This window comes from Squalius cephalus (assembly GCF_949319135.1).
Source record: "Squalius cephalus genome assembly, chromosome: 6".
Classification (NCBI taxonomy): Eukaryota; Metazoa; Chordata; class Actinopteri; order Cypriniformes; family Leuciscidae; genus Squalius; species Squalius cephalus.
Genome location: NC_137127.1, coordinates 20415905 through 20443093, shown reverse-complemented (window position 1 = coordinate 20443093; position 27189 = coordinate 20415905). Strand labels below are relative to the sequence as shown.

Genomic DNA, 27189 nt, shown 5'->3' with positions numbered 1-27189 from the left:
GAAAGAAGATAATGCTGACATTAGACTTCAGTTCGTAAATGCACAGTGGGAAACTGTTGAACAAATGATCATCTTCAGATTCTTTGCTCAGCTTTGGGGAGTCTGAGACAGATACATCTAGTTATTGCCTTTTTCACCAAAAGCTCTGTTTGTATGCAGAGCTAGCTTTACAGAAAAAACTTTTGCAGTCCTTTGTTTCGAAGCGTTCTTTTCTCTCTCCCTCTCTCTCTTTCTTTTTCGTCTATCTTACCTTTTATTTGCATGACTAGAGTGCACTCTAGTGGCCACATTCTTGTTTACACAATTGCCTGAATGAATGTCATTGCTTAAAGGGATAGTTTACCCAAAAATGAAAATTCTGTCATGATGTTCCAAACCTGTATGAATTTCTTTCTTCTGTTGAACACAAAATAAGATATTTAGAAGAATATGGGTAATCAAACAGTTGATGGGCCCCACTGACTTCAATAGTTTGGAAAACAATACTATGGACTTAAATGGGGCTCATCAACTGTTTGGTTACTGACATTCTTCAACATATCCTCTTTTGTGTTCAGCATAAGAAAGACATTCATACAGGTTACACCCTTACAACTTAAGGGTGAGTAAATTATGACATAATTTTCATTTTTGGGTGAACTATCCCTTTAAGATAATAAAATATTGTAATTTTTTTTTACACTTTTGTCAATTAAATTTATTTCACAAATCAAAACGTTTCAATAACAAATTCATTCAAAAAGACCTCATGAATAACAATTTACAACATATTTTAATAGCTTAATTTGATATTATACTTACACCTTGAGATTACCAAATTATTTAGAGAAATAGTGTTTGAGATAAATCAAAAGCAAAAACAAACATTTATTGTCGGACATTTTATTTGCACATTGACAACAAGCATTCAATAACTGTACTTACTTGAAAAATATATTGTATTCATATACTACAATATAGACACAGATGTAATGACTTTGCTTTAAGTACATTTGGATAACAGCGACATATGTATTCATCATTATGGACAGTGATGAATTTTGCCCCAAAGTTGCATGTTCATTTCATATATTGTATATTATTTTGCCCCAAAGTTGCATGTTCATTTCATATGTTGTATTCATATACTACAATATAGACACAGATGTAATGACTTTGCTTTAAGTACATTTGGATAACAGCAACATATGTATTCATCATTATATGGACAGTGATGAATTTTGCCCCAAAGTTGCATGTTCATTTCATTACTTTAAATTCTTTCTCTCTGTAAATGCTCAAATAATGCTTGACCATTTATACTGAAGCAGGAAGCAAAATACCAGTTTAATGTGCAAACATCACATCTGCTTTATTAACAAAAACTTTTTCATAGGTAATCTATACCACATATACTGGTCCTTCATAATGCCTGAGACACAAATGCTTGTTGCTTCAAAGTAAGTTGAAGTTACACTTAGTTAACTATGTAGCACTAGCCTATATGTTAAAAATAGCATACAATACTACTATCTCTGCACTATTATGTATAGTGTATGCAAATTGTTTTTATGCATGGAATATACATGATCTGCTACATTTGTGAAAATATGGTGTACAACCAGAGCATACTGTGCTAACGTATCCAAAATTCCCTACTTGACCTTTCACTTCTAGTATGATGAACCTGAAATATTATCAGCTAGTCATTTCTTTACTCATTATTTGATTGGACTAGCACTTTTTTTCAGGATTAAAAATGCAAAATAATATATATATTTTTTTATGATAACTGAATGCCACTTGATGAATATGCAACATGGAAAGGTCATGCAAATTAATGCATAATGTTTCACAAACAATTCAAATGAAACCACAGGATATAGTATACAGTGATTGCAGTGTAGTATGCAGTATGTTAGTATTCCACTCCAAACATAAAACAAACTATTTTATTTCGCTTCGTATTCGTGCACATTGAAGGAAAAGTTTCTTATTTGCCCATCAGATATATACAGTAGATTGAATAGACAAGACAAAATTCATAAAAAAATACAAAATAAAATCACATACATAATACTGGCCAAATGACTGAAACACATTCAAATATACTGTGTTGGTGCATTGCTTTTTTCTTGATGGTATTTATAAGGTTTTGTAGATTTTGGTCAAGCTGAAGTTTCAAATAAAACTTGTCTATATCTGTGATTAAACTGCCAGAACAGCAGTACAGCTCTGTTCCTGAATCAGGCACTGTTCATATGTTGTTGTTAACACTAGATCCTTCTCTTGTAGGACAAGACGTCACTTCATAAGGATGTTGAGCTGTACAACGTGTTATTAAACCATCAAACATCTGATAATGACTTTCCGTTAGATAATGTGCAGCAGATGTAGTATGGTAAACAGATGGTGTTATTCTTTCCATTCCAAATGTTTCTATTCATCTCTATATCTCATCCATAATTACACATATCACTGTTTCAAAAGAGATACCTCGCACCTATATATCATGCATACTGTATACACTACCATTCAAAAGTTTGGGGTCACTCAAAAATAGTATATATATATTTTTTTTTTTTTAAGTCTCTTATATTCACCAAGGCTGCATTTATTTGACCAAAATACAGTGAAAACATAAAAAAGTAAAAATTTTTTCGCCTGTAATGTCAAAGCTGAGTTTTCAGCACCATTACTCCAGTCTTCAGTGTCACATGATCCTTCAGAAATCATTCTAATATGCTGATTTGCTGCTCAAGAAACATTTCTTATATTGATCAATGTTGAAAACAGTTGTACTGCTTCATATTTTTTTTATATAAACACACACGCACGCACGCACACACACACACACACACACACACACACACACGCGCGTACAGGTCATAAAACAGAATTATATATTACAAAAATATATAAATAAAACTTCTTAATATGAATAAAGAATGTGTGATTTCCTTTTCTTTCATATTAAAAAACAACAACAAAAAAGTTCATACTTTCACCACTAATGTAACTTCATTAAAAACATTTTTTTTAAGTTGCACTCTAAATCCCCTTGGATTAGAAACATTTCTTATTTCTCAGTTCTATTAGTCTTATGTCAGCAATTGTATCTTTTCTTATTTCCTATTGCCATCATAACATGTTAATAAAATGCACCACCTTTTCACATGTAAGGAGAGATCAGCTGATCTTGACTGGATCAGCCAAACTAGTCCTCTCATTCAGCTGCCATTCACAGGGTTCAATCCCCTCAGATACGAGCTCACAGCTCCACTAGTCATCTGTCATGCTTTAGTGGGCTGTTCTCGAACTCAAAGCAAATGCAAATGTCCATAGGGTGATGCACGATAGTTTCAATCTTCATAAATTATTTTTTGTAACACTGAATCGATCAAAAGGGTCACTTCCTTCAGCCATTACATACTACTTTCACAGCAGAGATCCTAAATGCTTTGTATGTTTTGTATATAAATATCAAAAAATGTTTGGTTTCGACATCCACACAACCTACTAAGTATCTAAACGCAAGACACCACTGGTAAATATGTGCAATATTTTACTAATAGATATCACCATACTCCCCCAGGTAATTAATCACACTACATACAGATATGACATTTTCCATTACAAGTTTTCTGAAATGTTGTTTAAATATGCAAACGATGCCTTATTTTTTTTTAAATGCACAAATTTGTGTACATTTCCAGAACCAAAATCTGAACACTGGATAAAGCCAGATTTAAAATGATTGATTCATTTTAGGTTTTTACAAAGGAGATTTTGGATATCTCTTTTTTATCAATCCATAAATCAGAACATACTGCCAACAGTCCGACAAATAAAATGTCATCATGTTTTTAAGAATACAATATATTATAAATCAGGCAAATGATATATGAACAAACTAATATAGAAAGGAATAAAACTAAATTTTGGAGTATGTAAAGCTGCTGAAGTGGAGATTTCTGGTTGAGTGCAGGTGAAAAAAAAAAAATCAAAGCTTTTAAATATATGTAAAGTGTAATAAACTCAACACTTAAATGTGTATTTTGGATGTTCTTTTGACTAGTCTGAAAGAAGACAAGTTAAGGAAGCAAAATAGCCTACAATCTCAATAGTCCAGTGCATGAAAAAAACTATGTATTTGACTGTAGTGTCTTGCATGAAAGGGTTTGTTCACCCAAAAATGAAAATCCTGTCATTAATTACTCACCCTCATGTCGCTCCAAACCTGTAAGAATTTTGTTCATATTCTGAAATCAAATGAACATCTTTTTAATGAAATCTGAGCGCTTTCTGTCCGTCCATTGACAGCCTATGCAACCACCACTTTCAAGCCCCAGAAAGGTAGTAAAGACATCATAAAAGTCATTCATGTGACTCCAGTGCTTTAAACTCAATTTTATGAAGCGACGTGAGTGCTTTTTTGCGCAAAAAAAACATAATTTACCAGTTTATTTACAAAATAATCTCCGACACACATTCACGCAACAAAGCCTGCTCTCGCATCAACACAACACACATACAATGTGGTGCTGTCATGAACGTGTGTTGGAGATTAAAATTTTGTAAATAAAGTGGTAAATTATGTTTTTTTGCGCACACAAAGCACTCGCGTCACTTAATAAAACTGAGGTGAAACCACAGGAGTCATATGGATTACTTTAGTGATGTGACATCTTTACTACTGTACCTTTCTGGGGATTGAAAGTGGTAGTTGCATAGGCTGTCAATGGACGGACAGAAAGCTCTCAGATTTCATTATTCTGAACTTCATTTGAGTTTGGAATATGAACATAAGTCTTACGTATAGGGAACGACATGAGGGTGAGTAATTAATGACATCATTTTCATTTTTGTGTGAACCAAACCTTTAATATACAGTAATATTAGGCAAAACCAGGTGTGTTCCAGTCAGATTTTGTCAGTCTTGTCTTTCAGTGAGGTGATTTTGAGCAGCAGGCTTCTGGTGCTGCGTCTGTACTGCGGCTGGGTGAAGTAGAACAGAATGGGGTCCAAAACACTGTTCATGCTGGCAAAAGGTCTGGTGCTTTTGTAAACCACAGCCAGCAGGTTCCTCAGTTCGCAGGGGGCCGTGGGAAAAGTCCTCACTAGCAGGTAGAGCGTCTTTGTCACGTGGAACGGCAAAAAGCTAATGGCGAACACCAGCGTTACAATGATGATCATCCTGAAGGCTTTATTCTTCTTCTCCGCGGCCGAGACTTCTCTGGCTTTGCCGACCTGGCAGAGAACCCGTGCCATTTTGCAGTACAGCACCACGATCACCAGAAAGGGCACGACAAAGCCCAGGCAGGTCAAGGTGATGCCGTACGGGAAGTATTCTGTTGAACGAAGGGGAACGCTCAGGTCGTAGCACACCGTGCGATTACGCTGGGTGCCGGTGGCGGCGAACTCAAACGTGGGAGCGCAGAGCAAAACGACGGCCACCCAAACCCCAGCGCAGACCAACCATGCCAGCCTGCGCCCGCCCTGTTTAGGCCACAGCGTCATCGGATGGCAGATGCCCATGTAGCGCTGGAAGCTGATGCAGGTGAGGAAGAAGATGCTTCCGTGAAGGTTGCTGTAGAACTGAAAGCGAACCAGACGGCAGGTGAAGTCGCCGAACGGCCAGTAGTCCTTGCTGGCGTAGTTGTATATGAGAAGAGGAAGGGAACAGACGTACAGAAAGTCCGCCACGGCTAGATTCAGCATGTAGATCTTGGTCCGCGTCAGTGTGCGCCGTGAGCCCCAGATCCGCAGGATGATGATGAAATTGAGCGGCAGTCCAAAGATGAAGACCAGGCTGTACACGGACGGGAGGAGGTAGCGCTTGAACTCCTCCTTGTAGGTGCAGGAAGGCAAAGTGGAGGTGGAATGGTTAAGAGATTCCATCTTAATGGATATTGTCTCACATTCTGAAAAAACAGAAATGTTCAGGAGTCAGTGTAGTCATACATGGATAATAATTATTAGAAACTAGATTTTTACTTTTTATGAAGAAAACGTAAGTGGTGGTTGACTGTACGGAAGGGTTATTATAGTTAATTGAAACTAAAACTATAAAAACAATACTGAAAAAATGAAAAATTACTGAAAAATAAATGTTATCTGAAATAAAATAAAATATATAAAAAAACTTAAACTTATTTTATTTCAGCTTGTTGCCAAGACAGTATTTCTCATTTTCATTTGGTTTACCTTGATGTACTAAAATAACTAAAATTGAAATAAATTAATAAAAACTACATAGACATAAAAATAAAATTAAAAAAAGCGTACAAAAATGACAAAAACTCACAACAAGATTTCTAAAACGTTAAATAAAACTAAAATTAAACTGGAAAATGTAAAATATAAAATTCAAAATAATTCAAAATATTAATAAACAATATAATAGCATCTCAGTGATACTAAAATAACACTGCCATGTTCAACAATACATTTTCTGGGTGCTTTCAGAGCATTGCTAGGTGGTTGGTGCTTGCTTTTGGGTATATTTAATTTAATTTAAAATAACTGTTTTATTACACAGCTCTCTGGAATACTTCATTCTGTTTTGGCCAACAATGCTAGAGTTTTCTTGGTGGTTTTTTATTGCGGGTTTTAGTTGTATATGAGACCACTTACCAAAACTGGCCACATATTTATTTATTTGGTGAATATACATGTGATAACCAGGATAATGTACAGTCAGCCAATAATAGTCTTAAAATAAACTTTAACTGAACATTATCCCTTATATATTATATTATATTTTGTTTTATGGGTCATTAAAAATGGTGGAAAAACACTTCATTCCCACAATTTAACCCAAATTGATCAAAATGGAGCCAAACATCAAAATCAATAAATTCATATTTTGATCCCTCCCCATCAGTTTTTTTTTTAGATGGTTTTTCACAGCTCTGGAGATCGAGTTCTCATTGAGTATGAACTAATTGTCTCAGTATGTTTCTCATATAATTTCAGTTGGGAGTAATTAAAATAGACACAAATGAAACAGCCATTTCATGTTGAATTCATAGTTCATATTGAAATCTATGACATTTGAATGTTGGCACAGTTTGAGGTATTGCTAATATCTCTTCTGAAATCATAGGAGACATTATTGGAGTCTTTCCCAGGAGAAAAGAAGGTGACTTAAGCAAAGATATCTCACTGCTGTGTAGAAGAAACACTGATATATAAGATCTCAATGGTGATATTTTTTTCTTTCCTAGAGAACTTAAAATAAATAGATCCTTAAATGACACTGGTAAATTATTTTCAGTAGCACAGTAGAAGAGTTCCAAACACCAGTGTCAGTGGAGCACTGAAGAGGGGGCATATGAAGTAAAGAAAGGGGGCGATGATGTAGCTCAAAGTATCCCCAGTTAGAATAACAAATGTGGCCCATTCACATATTTGTCGACCCGTATGTTGCTACTACAATTATTAATCTAAAAACTACTGAGCAAATACAGAAGGCAGAGTACTGAATAACATTACATAAAACAACAAGGAAAATTGCCTGGGCTAACACATTCAAAAATTTGACTCCATATCCATGAAATAAACAAATTTTAGACCATAATATATAAATAAGTCCTAGTTACACAATTTCAGCGATTTTACCATGAATCTAGACATGTACCACCACCACCAAAAGTAATTAACTGTGTTTACTTTACTATGAAACACGCTTATTGACCGCTTCACTAACACGTAACACACTTATTGAGACCCGTTTAACAGATGCATAATTTCATGGTGTGTTATAACAGCCTGAACTGCAACCAGTGACAAATAATAACAATACAGTGAAATAATCAACTAACATGCCTTTAGCCTATTTAGCTGCATTTTTCGTGGTGCGGGAAGTTTGTGTCAAATGTGACAAAACAGACTGTACTTAACTAAAATGTTGCTATAGTAGCCTAATATCCTAGAAAGTAGCCAAGAAAGCCTATGCACTTATCATATGTGTGTTTTTTTTTTTTTTTTTTTTTTAAAAAGAGTCTATTTCATCATTAAAATCTATTTTCACATTCATCTTGACTGAGGGGGCAGGATAGCACCGGCCCTGATTCTCTGTGTGCATGCAAAACACATTTGTATAGTCCAATATAGAAGGTAAAAAACTAATTAGAGTAAAAATATAGCTCGTTCAAACCGAATTAGAGTAAAAAAAATTCAATAATGTTGCAGGATTCATGCAGGAAGTAAGGGAACTAACTGTCTGTCAGACTCTCAGGAGCCACTGGGCAAGTTCATTAATCGTCCTGCCGAGTTAGAGCACTCAGGCTGTCTACACTGCTATATTTTACTCTATATTCTCTGGTGTTGGATAACACTGCATGTTAAGACACAACTCAGATGGTATACAAACAAGACTGGATTTATAGACAACATTTTCCCATATGACAAGCCTAGTTGTAAATTCACATGAGGATCTTAGAATTATAATCATACTTGATGTCACTAATAAAAATGCATTATGCAGTTAGGAAAATTTTAGGGCAGGAAAGCATCACTTGACAAGCAGTGGAGTGGGTTTTTTGTGTAAAGATGTTTAACAGACAGACGTGAGAAAAGATGTTGGGATGTTGAGGACATCATATAAATGTTTGGATTTAAAATTCTGGTGCTGTGTGCATAAAGCTGCTCAGTCAGGGGCCATTCACACAGAACGTTTTTGCTTTGAAAAACACGAGGTGCGGGAATTGTCATGATTCAGAGAAGGGATGACCCAAGCGCAGAATGAGCAGGGAGTGATATTTATTAACAAAGACAAAACACAGGCAGAACCAGTCCAAACAATAGGGCAGAAGAACAGGCTAGTCAGGGATAAGACAACTCCAGGGTCTATGGCAATGGTGGAAAGCTTGCCAGGACAGGAGAGTCGATGACCAGGGTAGAACAGGAATCAACACAAGACTCAAAAAGACGAGACAAGCGATAACAGAAACAAAAAACTGACAACTATGACTAGAGAAAACAAAATAGACTAAAAAATAACTGGAGCTAGCAAAGGAAAAAATAAAGTAAATAAAATAAATCATTTCTAGAAGAAGTGACTGGAACTTACAAACAAAAAGAAATAAAACAAGACTGCAACCTTAAGAACTAGAGAAAAAAAAGAATTAAAAGATTACTTAGCAAAATATAAAAATCAAGAGATACCAAAAACAAGGCTTGAGCAAACTAGAATAAAAATAAATAAATACAAGACCTAGACTAAGAACAAAGAAAAACTAGAATTGAATAGTGATATGTCGTTCGCGAACGAGCCGGCTCTAAGAGCCGATTCTTTGCAGCGGACGAGGAGTCTTCTCGTCCGCTGCAAAGAATCTTCCTAGGCTGCGTCCGAAATCGAATACTTCCCTACTATATAGTATGCGAAAAACAGTACGCGAGCAGAGTAGTATGTCCGAAATCATAGAATTCGAAAAACAGTAGGCGAGAAGTACCCGGATGATCTACTACATCCGGCGAGATTCTGAAGTGCGCATACGATGGACACTTTACTATCCCATGATGCCACGGGAGAGGAGTTGTTGTCGTTATATTTGAAAATGGCGGAAAACGGAGACGCGGCTGTTTACAAGTGTAAGTACTTTACAACACACTTTTTGTTTATTTGTGGTTAAATTGTATTCGTTTAACATCATACAAGTAAACGATTGACTTGTTAAAAGTTTAAATAATGTAAATCGAGGGTACAAGTTTGTGAATTGGCTGCAAAATGACAATTTTATCATTATTATTATTGCCGAACAGAACGAGCTAATGTCTGTCAGTTAACACTGTTTTATTTAAACAACGACGTTGTTTCTCAGTTAAATGAGAGGGTTACACAACTTTTATTTTTTAATTTTACAACGATTTTATTTCTTCTTTACCAGTGTTGATATGTAATATGTGTTGGCTACAAAGCAAGCTACTGTTATCAAGTGTAACTTACCTCAACTTGTCCAACATTACTATTAATTTAATAATATAGATTGACCATGGTTCATCACTAATGTTAAATTCTGTGTTGATTTTGCAGGGGCTGATGACCACACCTGTGTTCTTATAGAGTGGCTAATGAAAGAGAGGAAAGAAAAGAAAAGAAAGAGCGACGAGAGGGAGAGGAAAGATTCCTCCAGCTTTTAGAAATTGCTAAAAAAAAAATATAATAAAGAAAACAAATGTTACACACTCTCTTTCCATTTATTTGTTAGTAAGATCATTTTGTAATGCTGTTTTAGCAAGTTTTATTACAAAACACTTAATTCCCAGGGATTTACAGTAGTTAGATTGTCAGTTGTGAAGTATTTAATATGTGGCATGGAGTAATTAATATTTTTAAAGGGTATTGTGTGTGCACTTATTTTGTGACAGATTCCAGATGTTTTTTTTTTTTGAAAAGCAAATTGCAGGTATATCTGAAAAATATGAGTGCCACACTGAAGAGAAATATCCACACACCCCAGACACCTTTAAAATGTATTTGCTTTATTTTTGTATATTATTTAACTTTTTAATGGATACAGAATACAAAAGTTTAAAACAAAATCACAAAACTTTGGCAAAAAGTAGTATAATAGAGCTTAAAGCACCACCAAAAGCAAAAGTTTTAAAACTTTTTTTATTAAAGTGTCATCTTGAGGGAAGAAAATGAATGTCAGCAGCTTCAGTAAGGTAACCTTCACAGGTTTCTAAAGATCTAAAGGGACTTTCTTACTAACAATCTCATTTGTTGGGCATCACTTTAAAATAATTTAAAATCTGTTTCTTTAAAAGCATGTGTACAAGATGAGAACTTTACACCCTGGGCAATTTTTGGATTTCCACTTGAATTTTTCCTACCTAAATTTAAAGTAAATAATTTGTAAAAAATTAAGCTCAAATATGTGATATGTAGCTAGAACACCAGCACCTCGATGTCCTTTTTTTCCACCCATGGTCCCAATCAGTGACTGGATGGACTACCGTGAGGGGTGGAGGTCAGCTCCATCTTTAAAATATAGATGAAGAATTGGCGTTGTAGGGCTCACAATCTGTAACGTGTTCATAGTTTATTTTAAAATACGATTTGAATCGACAAGACACTTGTTTTCTGTGTTGGATTATTTATATGTATATGTATTATGTATATGATCCATTTCTTATGTGTGTGTGTATATATATATATACATACATACACACACACACACACACATATATATATCTGAATACTTAGGATGTAAAAGCCTCTAAGTGCCATCTGGAATTTTCTTTTAGTTTGATTATTTTTTATCAAGCTTGTATGTTTATGTTCAGTTATTTCACTTTAATGGCAATGAAAAGGACCTATTAATTGTCATTAAAGTGAAATTACTGAACCTAAATAATACAAGTTTGATAAAAATGCTCATTTTAGAAGAATTCTTTTCTTTTAAGTCTTAAGTCTTCATATATACACATACATGTATGAATGAATGTGTGTGTGTATTGTATCTGACCTCAGTGTGTTACCCTATTGTTCACTGTGTGTGTGTGTGTGTGTGTATATATATATATATATGTGTATATATATATATATATATACACACATACACACTGTGATATTGCCATCCATGAATGAATCGACAGAGATAAACACGCATATTATTGATTCATTCATGTTTATTCATTGATGGCACTATCACAAGCAAATAAATTACTTTTTCCTTACCAAAAATCAGCCTCTGTCATTGTTCATAGGTTTGTGTGTGTGCGAGCAACTGACCGACGACTCTGAATTGTGAGCACGAACGACGTAAAAACGCAGACGAAAGCGGAAAGAAGAACTAAAAACATTGCTCTGGTGCAGTCAGTGGAACGGGCTCTTTAAATTTTCGCGCTGATGTGACCGCGCATGTTACGTGACAATAACAACATGGCGCATGTAGTACGTCCGGACTCCATTCATACTACCCGTATTCATACTATATAGAACGTACTTTTTTAACGGTCGCGAAGTACGTTCTAATTTAAATGTAGTACCTACTCACAAAGTATGCGATTTCGGACGCAGCCCTAATCTTCTCTTAGAGCCGACTCCCATTGGGGAGAGCCGAATCTTTATTTGGGGCGGGACTTTATTTGGATGGGCACACCATGCGGCCAATCACATGGGAGGATAGACAAGGATCATATCCAGGGCCTGAAGTTAACTTTTTTGACCACCAGCCACTGTGGCAGGTGGATTTAAAAATCCACCCGCCACAGTGACTTTTTACCAGCCAGTTTTTTTTTTTTTTTGCCTCATAAAAGGTGAAAAAAAAAAGGAACTGCACAAACATTTGTTCTTTAACTTGTAAGAATACACATTTAAGTGCTGTCAAGTTATTAACGAGATCCATACAAGTAATAATAACTCTTAGAATACAGATATAGACCGAGTGCAGCTCGTAGGCTATGTAAACAAATCACACGCGGCTGTGTTGATCGCTGGGCAGCTGTTAACGTTACAGCGTTCAGGAACCGTTATGGTGCGTTCACACCGGAGGCGAATAGCGCGTCAGGCGCGAATTTAGACGCATATTCGCGTTTGGTGCGTATGGCTGACTTCGTTTAAATGTCAAATAACAACAGTTAAAAAAAAAAAAAACAACAACAAAAAAAAAAAACGCAAAGACCCAGCCGCTTTAGTTACTGTTGCTATGTCCGACAAGCTACACCGAGCTCACGCCAAACCATGATCTCATGCAATGAAAAAGTCATCGCGCAGCAGAGACACTTACAACACGCTGACAGACAAGACAGTCCTGGTTACTTTTGATATTAAACAAAGTATCAACGTTAAAATTTGGTCATTTTTAAAGAAATTTAGACAATACCGTTTTGTGGCTCTGTAATGTGTCTTGACAGATCGCTGTGGTGCCTCGGTTAGTTAAAGCTGCTTGTGAACCGATCATCTCTTCCTTCTAGTTAATTTATAGCATAAAATAAACATGAATGAACATAAGAAGGAATGAAGTTTTAACTGCGGAAAGATGTCAGTAGGTCTACTCAGTACACTCCGTTTTTTCAAGTTCAAATCATCCAACGTTGAACTCTCCTGACTGCTTTGTCGGACAAAAAAAAATTCGGCGGATTATGATTGGCCAGATCGCCGTCAATCAAACTCCCCGCGAAGGGTCGATTCTCATTGGCTACCTGCCAATGTGGCAAGTAGATTGACAGTGTTACCCGCCAATTGCAGAATTCACCCGCATTTGGCGTGTGGTCGGGTGTTAATTTCAGGCCCTGTATATATATATATATATATATATATATATATATATATATATATATATATATATATATATATATATATAAATAATCCTATAGCGCCTATGTTACATGATCATATATTGTGACACATAAACAGCATAGAAACCATAAAATAATTAGACCAACATTTACTTGCATCAAGCAACTCTGTTGGTATTTTAGTATTAATATAATTGTTGCATTTCATGTATTGCCATAGTTTAATATGTGAATTATATTAACTGAATATTTAGCGTTGTCAGGCTTTTATTTGTGCTTAATGGATAAAACAACCGCGCTGCGCACTCAGCTGCTCATAAACATGGCTGCTATAAATTTGACCTGCCACAAGATGGCGCTGTTTTCGACTCTCTTGATGTTTCGAATCTTTTCCCGAAACATTCGGAGGAAAGCCTCAGGCCCTGTCCCAAATGGCACACTTCATATGTACTTTCGGTCTTGTGGACTTACAATGGCTGCCGCGTGCGCGTGTCCGTTAAGTCCGTGAGACCGTAGGGTGTCCCATTTGTCATTTTAAGCCTCAGAAGGATGCTCGCGAGCGCCCCCTTTGCAGTCGATATGCGCCCTCGATGCGCACTTTTGCCGATCCCGCACTGATGCGGACTCCGCAGCAGACTTCTTCCTGACAGTCAAAGCGGCATTACGTCACGAAAGTGTGGACTCGTAGGAAGACCACGAGTGCTTAGGGTGCCATTTGGGACAGGGCCTCAGTGCTTCATGAGGCTTCATTTGCCCATCCCTAAGAGCCTGCTCTTCTAAGGGAGCCGAGCCAAAAGAGACGAATCTTTGAAAAGAGCCGGACTTCCCATCACTAGAATTTAACAAAAAGGAAATAATCAAACAAGGAAAACTAAAGCACTGACTGACAATATTTGTGAGAATCGAATACACACAATGAACGCAAATACCAAACCAGCAAAGACATGAGGGAAAGAGGCACAATATAACGGGAACAGCGCATGAGGATCAGATGAAACCAATCAAGCAAACGAGGACTAGACAAGGACTAAACAAGGAGGCTGAACAAGAGCAGCACATGGCAAACACAAACAAAGACAAAGCCATGTGCTGACACACAACACAAACATAGAGATGAAACAAAGATAACACAGACAAGGCTGCCAGGGCAGAACCCTAAAAGGAATGGGGGAAAATCGCAAGGTCTCGAGACACGATTTTTAAAAGCTGAACTTCTTTTAACTTGAGCGCCACGTTTTTAGAATTCAGCGTCAGGGGCCGTTCACAGTTCACACAGAACGCCTTTTTCCATTCCAGTATGCTACTTTATAATCAGTTCAACTTTTTAAAAAACGCGTCTCTCGAGATCAACGTTTTTTCCCCTTTCCACTGCCCGCTTCTACATGTCCTTCAAGTGCGTGTTTACTTTCTGAAAAATAGTGGAATAATGGAAAAGTTGTAGAGTGGAATGGGAAAACGTATTCACAGAACTCGTTTTTGCTTTGAAAAAAAAACGTTGAAAAATACTGGACGCGGGCAGTGGAATGGGGAAAAAACAAGTTTTTTTAAAGGTTGAACATATTTTAACTTGAGAGCCACGTTTTTAGAACACGGTGTCATGCTGCAAAAGACACAAGACACGGGCACAACTGTTTATTAGCGTTTACATAGAAAAACAATGGAAATTAGTGCATTGGAATGAAAAATGCATTCTGTGTAAACGGTGTCAGAATTCTAAGAATGATGTCATTTTGCAGTTCCTAAATTTAAGAGTGCTGGAGAGGTATCCTAACCTTGTTAGGAGTAGCATGATGACTGTAATATGTTGAAACCACACACTCTCCATAGACAAACGCAGAACAATGGACTCTCCATATTTTCAATCATAGAATGTAATTTACAGGCTGTTCTTTTAAGCCTTGATGTCGAGACGACTTTTGATTTAGTCAATTGGCTTTTTCTTAAGAGTGTTCTTTCAAAGTTTAATTTCCATGCAAAGTTTATTCAAATAATTCAAAACATATATTATTGTCCTTCAGCAAGAATTAAAATAAATGGTGATCTGTCAGGGAGCTTCACACTGGGTAGGGGTACAAGACAAGGGTGCCCTCTGTCCCCTCTCCTCTTTGCATTGTTTATTGAACCCTTGGAGCAGTGGATTGGGCACAATTCAAAAATAAAAGGTATATATTGAAGAAGATGAGCACAAAGCAGCACTTTTTGCCGAAAACATATTGGTGTATTTAAAGGATCCAACTGAGTTGTTGGTTGAGCTGGAAACATAAAAAATCTTTGGATCCCGTTAATATTTTAAATACATAAGTATTGACTTTAACTACAATCCACCGAAAGAAAATAAAAAAGACTATTGCTTAAAATGGGATCTTAAATTTATGAAATATTTTGGAGTACATATCTCCAAAGATATAAAGGACATAAGTGTTATAAAATACTTAATCTTATATTATAATCTTAATCTTATTTTACACTTATAAATGACTTAATTATGGTCCCATTAATACAAATAAAATAAAATAAACATGGCAAGATGGAATCTATTACCTTTTTTTTTTTTTTTTTAAATATGAGATCTAGAATTGACTCACTCAAGCAAAACAATACTTCCAAGATTACTTTATCTATTTCAGTCTTTACATATTGCCTTGCCCAAAAAACTATTTACAGAATGGGACAAATTGATTTCCAGATTCATATGGCAGGGTAAGAGACCAAGAGTGAAATTTAAAACGCTGCAGTTGAGTAAAGATAAGGGAGGGGAGGCCCTTCGTTGTCTACAAAAATATTTCTGTGCTGCACAATTGAGACCAATTATCTGTTGGTGCAACCCAGTATACCAAGCAAGATGGAAAGATATTAAGATTGGTTGGTTTGGGGAGATTCCTAAGCTACAATTGCAGATCATAAAAAATAAAACCAATGTATTAGGGTAACTCAAAAAATTTGGTATGAGGTTATTAAGGAGTATAGAAATTAAAAGAGTTTGTGAAAATACTGAAATGGAGTACATTTGACTTTAAACCAAATACGTTAGATATGCGTTTCAAAATATGGTATAGGAAAGGAATTACTGCTTATTGTTCAATAATGGATAAAAGACAATTATTAGACATTCAGTCTTTGAAAGAAAGATTCATTGTAGAATCTAAGGACTTCTTCAGATATCTACAATTGCGACAACATTTCTATCAGAAAATTTTAAAAAATGCCTGACGAAGATCCAAACAAGATTGCTTTAGTTAAAATAATCACCTCAGCGTGTAATGCTCAACCAATGGAGAAGACTATTACTAAATTCTATAAAGCATTGACAGATTTTCAAGGAGATTCTTCTCTATATATTAAGGAGAGGTCGGAGAAGGAAAGCAGTTTGGTAATAACAACTGAGGATTGGGAAAAAATATGTAAACTACAATGGGCAACTTCCCGCTCCTTATACTGGAAAGAATTTTGCTGGATATATATTATTCATTTTTGAATTACTCCTAAACAGAAAACAATTTTAGGTAGCACAGACTTTTGGAGACAGTGTGGCTCTCAGGATGTCAACCACTTTCACATATTTTGGGAATACCCTAAGATGTTTTTGGAAAGATACACAAGATTCTAGGCACTTCAATTGTTTGCAGTTTTGAGGGACTTTATCATGCCGTTGGTTTCCTGGGAAAGGAGGGACAAATATACGTATAGAATAATTCTTGCTTCTAGCAAAAAAGCCATAATTAGATGCTGGTATAAACCTTATCCTCCACAAATAAAGGATCAGATTGATGTCTTAAAAAGTATTTTCAATATGCAGAAAATTTAATTTTATGTGAATTTTCAGAAGGATTTGTCTGTTGATTTCTGGTCCAAATGGATTGAGTATATAACTCCTATTGAACCAAATACCTTTTTGATATAGATTGAATGTTTTTTTGTTTGTTTTGTCTTTTTTAATTATGAGTGATAAGACTACCTCCTCCTTCTTTTGTAAATAGTTTCTGTGTTTGAAACTGAGAATAACTTAAAGAGATGCATTGAGGTGTTTTGTATTATGAAGATCTTGTCACTGGAGAGTTTTGCTATTCCTGATTAAGGAATATTTTTGTAAACTGGTAAAGCTGTAAAAGTGACAAATGTGAACAGATTTGAATTGTATCCCTTAGCAATAAAAGAAAAAAAGAAAAAAAGGAAACCACACACTCTGCAACATGAAAATGTGTTTTAGACTAGCATAATAGTGGAATTTGTAAAAATGTGATCCATAGTTGAACAAACAAGTGAAATCCATTTATATATTGATTTATTGCAATTAATGAATTTATTTAAACAGATTTTTGTGAATATAGTGTACAACATCATAAGTTGGGTTAATCGCGGGGTGACAACAACTTATTAATAAAATCTAAATGTAAACAAAATTTAAAAATCAATGATGAAGATAATCAACAATGAATTTCATTAATATTACTTGGATATGTGCTTCTGCACAGATAACTTTTCAGTAAAGTCACTTTACAGTAGTCAAGTATGACTATACATACAGAATGTACATATGAATATGCATTGTTATCGCTGAATAAACCCGGCAGGGTGATCAGGAGTGAACGTTGTAACAGTGAAAGAAGCTGGAAGTTATTGGAGCATTGCTACGACAGTCATTATCAGGCAACAGCAGATTCAAGCATTTGAGAGAGCCATGTAATAAAGTTCTTTAAATAAATACATTTCAAATATTATAGAGAGAAGCATCTGCACAGAGCTTGGCCAAGTACTTTGTATTAAAACACTTTATATACATTCACAGTTTCATGTGTAGTGCTTTGAGAGATTACTTTAATGTGCCGAAGAGATATTTAACCACAACTCATAACTAATCTTTTATTTAGTATACGCTTGTCTGTAAATTAAAATGTAGTCATGTGAGTTGCCATTTTAATTTTGCAAAAAAAAAAAAGAACAAAAACAACTTTTATAGCAAGTTCTGAGTGCTTAGAATAATTCAAAACAAATTATAATTATAATTATGTTGCTTGTAATAGGTCTGTTTTAGGCAGAGTATTCACGTATGTTATTTTATTTTGATAAAGTGAACTGAAAATGCATTATATGTTGCACATTTTTTGCACATGATGCATAGAATACAGTCAAATAATTATTCAACAATAAAGTAACCTGTTAATAAAATACCATTTTATGTGTTGTAATAAATCATGAACAAATAAATGGTGAATATTATGCTATTACGTCATTTCCTTACAGACTCACGATTGGCTGATTCAGTGGTTAAGGGCGGCCATTTTGTCTACATCACAGTAGTTCTTATTCCACAACAGTTAGGTGTGATCTAATACCCCTTTTCCACCAAGGCAGTGCTGGTGCTGGTTCGGAGCCAGAGCCTAGTTTCAAATCGGTTCTTTGCTTTTCCACACAAATAAACCTGGCTCTGGGCCAAGAAAACAGGTTCCAACTCAGCACCAACTTTGCGCTGGTCTAGAGATATTATGGAACCAGCTCGATTTTCCACAGACTGTAGAGCCAGAGTAGGGCTACCTCCGTTGTCCTAGCAACGCGTAACAGCAATGGAGAACTACATATAGCAAAGAGTATAGAAGCCCAAGAGGCGAAACTCTGTTGTGTTATGGGTAACAGTCTGTAGATGGCGCTACGGAGGCGCGTCCGCCATTATGGACTGAATGCTGCTGAAATTGTTAGTGCAAATGCACACACAATAGATGGTGGTGTCTGATTAATTACTGAGATCTTATGGCACCACTTCCATTTTAGTACTGTTTATAGTTCATGTGTGCACTTGCTAGATTGCACATCTTTTTTATACCTTTCAGCCTGTAATAATAGGACATTCACAGATTGTTTTTGTTCTTGCCATTGAAACGTTCACTGAAGATGTTGAAAAAACAAGTTGTTAATCTTTTTGTGATATTCTATGTAAAAGATTAACTGTCTTTAGAAATGTTCATTTATAATTTTATTTATTTATTTATTTATTTATTTTTCCAAATCATATATATGGTGATGTTCACTAATTTCAAAATCAACATTTGAATAAATATCTTATTACTGTGTGTCTGCCTATATATTATTTCATGAATTTCTGTTATTCATATAACAAGGACAATGCATAATAGAACATAAATATTGATAGATTAAAGGTTTGCAGTAATTTTATAATTGTATCTTTGCAAACCGTAAGTGGTAGGCTAATGAAGCCGATTCGGTGGGGGACATACCCTTACGAAAAAGTACTATAGGAATCTTATAGTATTTTGGGACAAAATATTATAGTAATCTTATAGGAATACTATAGTAATTTGGGACATACTAAAGTACGATAAGACTACTATAGAAATACTATTGCAGCTTTAAAATATTATAGAGGTATTACAGAACATCACAGAAGTATGTTATGTTCTGTAATAATATCCTAGAGCCGCTATAGTATTTCTATAGTAGTCTTATAGTACTTCTATAGTAATATTTAGTCCCAAAATACTATTTTCCTAAGGGTAATTAGGCCATGCATAACCAACACATAGACGTAACATTTTCTGTCATTTAACGTCGGTCATTTGTTTTCAATTGTTTTCATATTTAGATATGACGGCCAGAAAAAATTAAGTTATGTTAAGTTTTTGTTATGTTAAGTTGGTTCAGTGCCATTGACTCCCATTATTTTTTGGCGTTTTCCTTCAGTTTTCAGTCCATAATGGCGGCCGCGCCGTCATGTCATGGGGGCAACTGTTGCTATGGAGCGTTCTATTGAGTTTCGCCTCTTGGGCTTCTATACTCTTTGTCCTGGCTTTACAAATTAACACTGTAATTCAAAAACGCGCATTGACAGCTCTTCGTGACCGCTATGTATGGACAGAGGATACGTTCAAAAAGAAAGGTAATTATCTCGCATGTTTGTAGCTTTTCAAAGACGGGTTTTGTCCGCACAGCTCCATCCAATTTATTTTGAATTTCTGTGGAGGACCACAAAGCCAGCAAACAGTTCGTTTCCTCCACAGACCACGGTTGTTTTTGTTTTCCGTCCATGCCCAAAGCTAAAGTTAACAGCTGACCGGTGTTTTAAAAATGGCATCCCAAAGTTTTTGTTTTCGAACGTTACGATAACCCCGCCCCCAGCACCTGACGTAACCGGTTCTTTTAGATAATTGGCGAATAGAACCAGCACCGAACCATCACCTGGTTAGCATTGGTGGAAAAGAGATATAAGTCAGCACTTAAGAATCTGTCTTTGACTTTGCTGAAACTTGCTTTTATTTTCTTTATAAAAATCTTTAGAAAATTCCTACTTTTTACTATGAATTTCCTGCTGTGGTTGTTTTAATTCACATCCTTTCTAAAAATATGAGTTTTGGGTTTAATATATTCTAATGGTAACCCTAACTGAAATATCTTAAAATATATCAGTGCCATTGTTTTGTCTCAAGATGCACACCAGTAATGCACGTTTATAAAAGCTACTTAAATGTCCTAATTAAACTAAGGCCTAATCTTGGCTTAATCTAAGCCCTGTCTGTGAAACCAGGCCATATTGTACCAAAATGTCCATAAAATCAAAAATGAAGCCTACTAAACAATAATTATTCACAGAAACAGCTTAAATGAGCCATTATTTAGACCCAATAAGCCGCTGGTTGTCCCCATCCTGATGACATTTCATTTTATTTCTGATAATCTATTTTACTGTAAACTTATTATCAGGGGCAAGAACCGTTCATACATCAATTTCTTAGTCACACTGTTATATTAATGGAAAATGTAGTTTACATTGAGTTACAAAAAACAATAAAAAGATTTCATTGCACAATTACTATTAGAGTCCTGCTGATCATGTGACACGCTTGCTAAAGACAGGAAAAGAAAGTGTTCACATTCCTCTTTTACTCCTTTCAGTTCCCATTTTGAATGAGTTGATTCATATTCAAATGAGGTGCCCTATCAAAGAATGCAAAGAATTCACTAGAATGGTGATAAAAGACTCCTCCAAGTCTCCATTCACAAAGTTTTGTGGGCTTTCATGTCCAAATTATAATTATATTGGTTATTTAAGGAGAAACTTGTCCATGCTGAAAAGCCATTCACATAAGCTTCTGAAACTACTGAAATCCATGTCGCAAATGTTTAAAAGTTGAATTAAATTTGATCCTATCAAAGTTCTCTCATCAGATTCTAATCTAAATCAAAACAAAAATTAATAGAGATTAAAATTACAATATTAATCTGATAAATGCTATAACAAATGCAAAAAATAGATTAATATCATGATGTTACATTTCAATCGATTACAAATTTGAATTGAATTAGATGCTACAATAATTTAATACTTAAATTAATTATTAAATTAATTATTTTCAATATTTCCTGAGAAAAGTCCCCAAATGAAGGCAGATAAAAGCAATGAAAAGATAACTGACTTTAGAAGACAAAATATTATGTTATTTTCATATCATCAAACAAGTCTATATCACTGGCATATAGCATTCAGTTTTACATACGATTTTATCAGTCTGTCTAACGTAGTTTTAGGGGCCATTCACAACGAACGTGTTCTTATGTTTCATCTGAACATCTGCACTTTAACTGTAGTTTTATGTAGTGGTACACAAGCAGAAACTTTCACAAAATCTCACTGCATTCACTGATTTCCAGTTCATGCACATTCAAGTAAAAGCTTTAATTTCCAGTTATATCAACAATGCACATTACTGCAGGAAATGGCATCAGTAAATGTGAATTTTTACATAATACCTCATTTTCACAAGCTGATCTAAACTATGATTAGCAAAAGCATCACTGCAGTGAACACTTAAAGTTCTTCTATTTCATCACTGAGTCTGACAACCTTATGAAGAAGTGTTGTGCAACAGACATGAGACATTCTGTTTCACAAGAACGCCTCTTTGTCTAAGTCCACGTCTGTGTGTGTGTGCGCGCGCGTATGTCTGCCCAGTAGTAACACCTGAAAGGTATTTAGCAGATGCCTTTAATCCAGAGATCTTTGCAGTAGTGTGAGTGATTGCATAGATAGTCCATCTTGAGTAACCGTTGCTAAAGTGCCTGATTGACCTCATAATCTTCAGTCGAGCCCTGCACCCCAGGTCATCTCACTGATCCTCATCAGGTCTTATACATTCATCTCATAGGCAGATGGAATGAAAGCAACATGCTGGATTTGTCTAGACAAGTTCAGCAACACACATCCGACTATTCAGAAAACCGGCCTCAGGTGGGATTGAGCTAAAACACTGAGTTCTCGAAAAGAGGAATGTTTCAAATACAACAAGCACATTGTTTTTTTAGGCAACACAATTTTAGTTTAAGTTTTCTCATATTTATGTGATATATTATATTAATATTGTATAAGTTTTGTATCTTTTTGTATAAGTTTTGTATCTTTTTGTATCTTATTGTGTTTATTTTACCCATGAACACTCAACAAAACTCAAAAAATAATAAATAAAATAAATAAATAAATAAATAAATACTGCAGTTTCTTCAAAAATGATTCCAATAATAATCAGACCTTATTAGGAAAATGTGGATTGGTTGTGGATTGTTTCCATGGTGTTGCTTTGCGGTTGCAGATATGTACTAGGTGGTTGCTAGGGTGTTGCTATGCGGTTGGCAGGATGTTGTGAGTGATTGCCAGGGCACCGCTATGTGGCTGATATAGGGCCCTATCTTGCATCCATTCCAGCGCAATTGACTTTGTACACCGACGCATGTATCATTCCTATTTTGCACCCAACGCACAGCAGACTTTTCCCTCGACAGACGCATGTCAGTAAATTAGGGAATGAACTTGCGCTCCCGGGGGCGGATCAGCGAAAAGAGGAGGCGTGTTCCGGCGCAAATGTTCCCTGGTGCTATTTTGCAGTTCCAGAAAACAATTCCGCCACAGACCAGGAAAAACCTAGTCTAAAGTCAGTGATGCGTTTTCAGTGGCGCATTCAGATGCTATTTTAAGGGCGCATGCTTGGCCATAATGTAGAATGTGCACAATGCATACACTTTGCGTCTCTCATCTACACAGCAGCAGTTGCCATTTTTGCAAACCATACATAAGGAAAAATATTCCACATGAGGGAAATCATTGTGGTGTCCATGAAGATGTGAAAAAATAGGCTTACACATTTACCAAAATTAATATACGCCTGTTTAACCGAAGCTAATTTGGGTGGGTTTCCTCCATCCCCATACAATGTCACTTTTCTGTGTTTTACTGCCCTGACGAGAACGTCGGTCTCCTCAGCTGTGAACTGCTCCTGACGTGCGCCTGGCAAATCTGCCATTATAATAGCAATTCACCATGGAACAAGCGCACCTGCTTTTAAAGGGAATGTGAGATGATGCTCTGATTGGTTTATTTCACGTTACGCCCAAACCACACCTATGAATATTGTAGCTACTTCAGACCAACCCCTTTTAGATTTGTGTCGGGCACAAGAGTAATTTATCCTGCCGGTATAATAGCAACAGCGCCCGAGATCCGCCCACAAAGTTACTTGCGTTTCGCGTTTGATACTTGCGTTTCAGATCGTTAAAATAAGGCCCATTGTGTTCCAGGTGGTTGCTTGGGTGTCTTTATGCAGTTGCCAGGGTGTTGCCATAGTGTGGCTATGCAATTGCTAGGGTGTTGTGGGTGGTTGCCAGGGCATTGCTATGCTGCTCTCAGAGTATTCTAGGCGGTTGATAGGGTGTTGCTATACGGTTGCCACGGTGGTGTGGGTAGTTGCCAGGGTGTTGCTATGCAGTTTCCAGAGTGTTCTAAGAGGTTGCTAGGGTGTTGTTATGTGATATCCGGAGGTATTGTGGGTTATTGCAGGGCACTGTCACAATGTTTTATGTGGTTGCCAGGGTGTTGTCAGGTTGTTTCTTACTGAGCTAAAGCTGGGGACACACTTAACAACTAGCTGAAATGTTCTAAGACTTAGGACTTAAAGGTTCTGTTGGACATCTGGGAAAATGCTAACTTTAGCCTGATAGCAGTAAAAGCGTATGTCCCACCCTCCCTGCAAATAGCATGGATGCCAAGAACAGCCAAGAACACCGGAGACAACGTTACTGCAATACATCATGTGTCATTCACCGGTGAGAAAACTTTATAGTACAGTGAGTAACACTACAATACCAAACATAAACAAATTCTTAAAAACAGAATTAGATGCAGCAAGTTTTCGGTTTGTTTAGTTAGAAAAACTTGTCAGTGTGTAATAATATTTCTTGCATGATAGGGTTTCCACAATCAGAGTCTGCTTGGCTCTGATGAAGATATATAGATTGTAGATCCTTTGCCAGTGCCACTTCTTGTCATTTCAGAAGGAAAGTGAGGTTGTTGCTGCTTGCCTGCCATTCTTGCTCTGTCTGCACAGCGTACGTGAACACGCTGATGACTTTCAACCAGCATAACAAAAAAAAATTCTGCAGAGAATCACCTCCTTTAAGACTTAACACACATAAAGATTGTTCCCATCGACTGGAGAGCAGATTCTAGTCTTTGACAGTCAGAGAGGAGCACAAACCTAACGACTGATAAGTCACGACGGGACATAAGTCAAAAGCACCGATACCAAGTCTGAATGACTTCTTTTGTCTGCCAGGCAAAAATTGTAGATTAAAAGATCATAATTTAGCAAATCTCTACCCCAAAGATAATGTGGTTGCATTTTAATTAGCAAAAAAAAAAAAGAAGGTGTTTACATAAAACGTGTCCCAGTGTCATTTGAGTCCTTGCATGAAGCCTTCATGGTCAAAAATAGACAGCAAGTCCAAGAACGCAGCTGGAGTTTGTCATAATTATTGTAGATTATGACATGAATCTAAACTGCATTAACGTAACAATGTTGACTGAGACGGTGCAGCTTCAAGGCGCAGAACGGAGAGGGAGTGGTAGTTATGGCTGTTGATTTTGGCAAACACAGTAAGCTGACAGCTGTCTGGTGGCTAGATCCATGTACTCTCTGTGAGAGACCCCAATCAGGACTCATTTGTGTTAAGAGCACTGTATATGAGGTTCTGTTTAACTGTGAGTACATGTATTCTTGTGACACTTGTGCAAATATCTCCAGGGGTGGTAACAGAACGTTTGAGAACCTGAGAGCAGCAACCTGAGACAAGAAGTCTCGATTTAGCTGTTACTTCATATCACAAGCTCTTAATATGCGAATTTCAGACAGATTTCTGACTTATAGTATTAAAGAAAGAGTTTCATTTTCATGTTCAAGGCATTTATTATTTTCCGAAGAATCCGAACACCCTCTTCCACACCTTTTTTTCTGTGAAACTTGTCACAAAGCCTTGCTAAACAAACAAAACAACCGTTGCAATGAAAAATGGAAAAATATCCTGTCAAGTCTTGAAAATGTATTTGACCCATTCATTTTGCAATTCCTTGCAATGACAATAACTAAATCATCTCAAACACTGTGATCCCTGGTTATACAACATAAACAAGTGACATCGTGTCCATGTGTGGCCATTAAAATAGAAGCAGATAGCCAACTGGTAAGAGGGTTGTTCACCTTGCAAGCATTTATCACTCAGTCAGGTGCAAAAATAGCACACTATGGGTTTGCTTGCAAGCAACATTAAGCGGTGACATTTCCCCACAGCAAAACTGCAACAAACAAATATCCGTGGAACACTTTTGACAAGGAAAGTCATGTTTCTGAGTGGGACATGGTTCTCTTTTATCTTTTCCGAGAGATTGGCTAGTATTTTCTCTCTGTTGAGGATACAAACTGCCCTTGGCACCACTGGCTGTCGTTGCTATGAATTTAAGAAGGTCAAAGTATATATAAAAAGGAGGCTATTGAAGATTCTGATCTGGATCAACAATCTCTTGCGATGTTTTCTTTTCTACACACACACACACACACACACACACACACACACACACACACACACACACACACACACACACACACACACACACACACACACACACAATTCTACCCACACCATGATGTTATTTCCCCTAATGAGACATTAGTGTCTGTCCATGTGCATAAAAGAAACACAGAATCCATTCACTGAAGCATCACTAATCTACTGGAATCCACACTGCAAACAATGGCTTACAGTGGAATCCTGCATCATACTTCCACAGAGCTGTTAATATATACAGATGTTAATATCTATCAGAATGATAATGTTTACAAACAGTGATATGACACTGCATTACTGTACTAACTGGAGAAAATAAATAAATGTGACAGATGGTGTGAAGCTGAAACTGTAAACCAATCAATAAATTATTTACTAAATCAATAGATCAATAAATGGATTTCACAGCCAATAGTTACAATTTGAATATAAAAGGATTTAACCTAAAATCTATGACAAAAAAAGCTAAACATTTTTATCAAGAACATTTTTTACATGGAATTAGTTTTTCATTTTATCATTTTTTCATTATATAAAATCCGAACTATGAATATAAAATCTGAATAGGTAGGCCTAACAGTCGCTGGTAATTATAACTAGTTATGGGTAAGACCTATTGTAATTGTTTGTTATTGTAATTAGAACCTGTTTCTTTTATGCGTCACTGTTTTATACTTATTTGTGTCCATATGGCATTTCCATGTTAATTTTGTAACACTAGGACAGACACATGTTTTTATATCTATAATAAACATGGATTAGGAACATTAATTGGTATCTGCATGCATACATAGCTAAATATCACCATGCATGCCCAGAATAAGAAGCTGATGTATGCAATTAAAATGCTCATTTCATGCCAATGGATTACAAATATCGTTAAAAACAAAGTGTAAACGAATTTTAATTGCTTCCAAAACTTACCTTTGCATCCACTCTTCAGTTATTTCCGCCTTGATCATCGGTAAATCAAAACTCTTTATGCGAAGCAAAAATGAATCTCCTCAGAGTCAGACATACGAAGAAAAGTGAAGAAGCTAAAAATTCTGCACTGCTCTCTTCTGC

General features: G+C 36.1%; 1 protein-coding gene across 1 annotated transcript; it reads right to left on the bottom strand.

Annotated features, from left to right (window-relative positions):
* Positions 1-869: 869 nt before the first annotated feature.
* p2ry6 (pyrimidinergic receptor P2Y6) lies at positions 870-27189 on the bottom strand. The gene is made up of 2 exons (XM_079873816.1): positions 27049-27189; positions 870-5903 (listed from the first exon to the last, which is right to left on the bottom strand). The coding sequence occupies exon 2, from the start codon at positions 5878-5880 to the stop codon at positions 4903-4905; it is 978 nt and encodes a 325-aa protein (XP_079729942.1). The 5' UTR covers positions 5881-5903; positions 27049-27189; the 3' UTR covers positions 870-4902.

Bases quoted from the DNA above. Each gene is read 5' to 3' on its own strand.
- p2ry6 (XM_079873816.1), bottom strand. From the start codon at position 5,880: ATGGAATCTCTTAACCATTCCACCTCCACTTTGCCTTCCTGCACCTAC.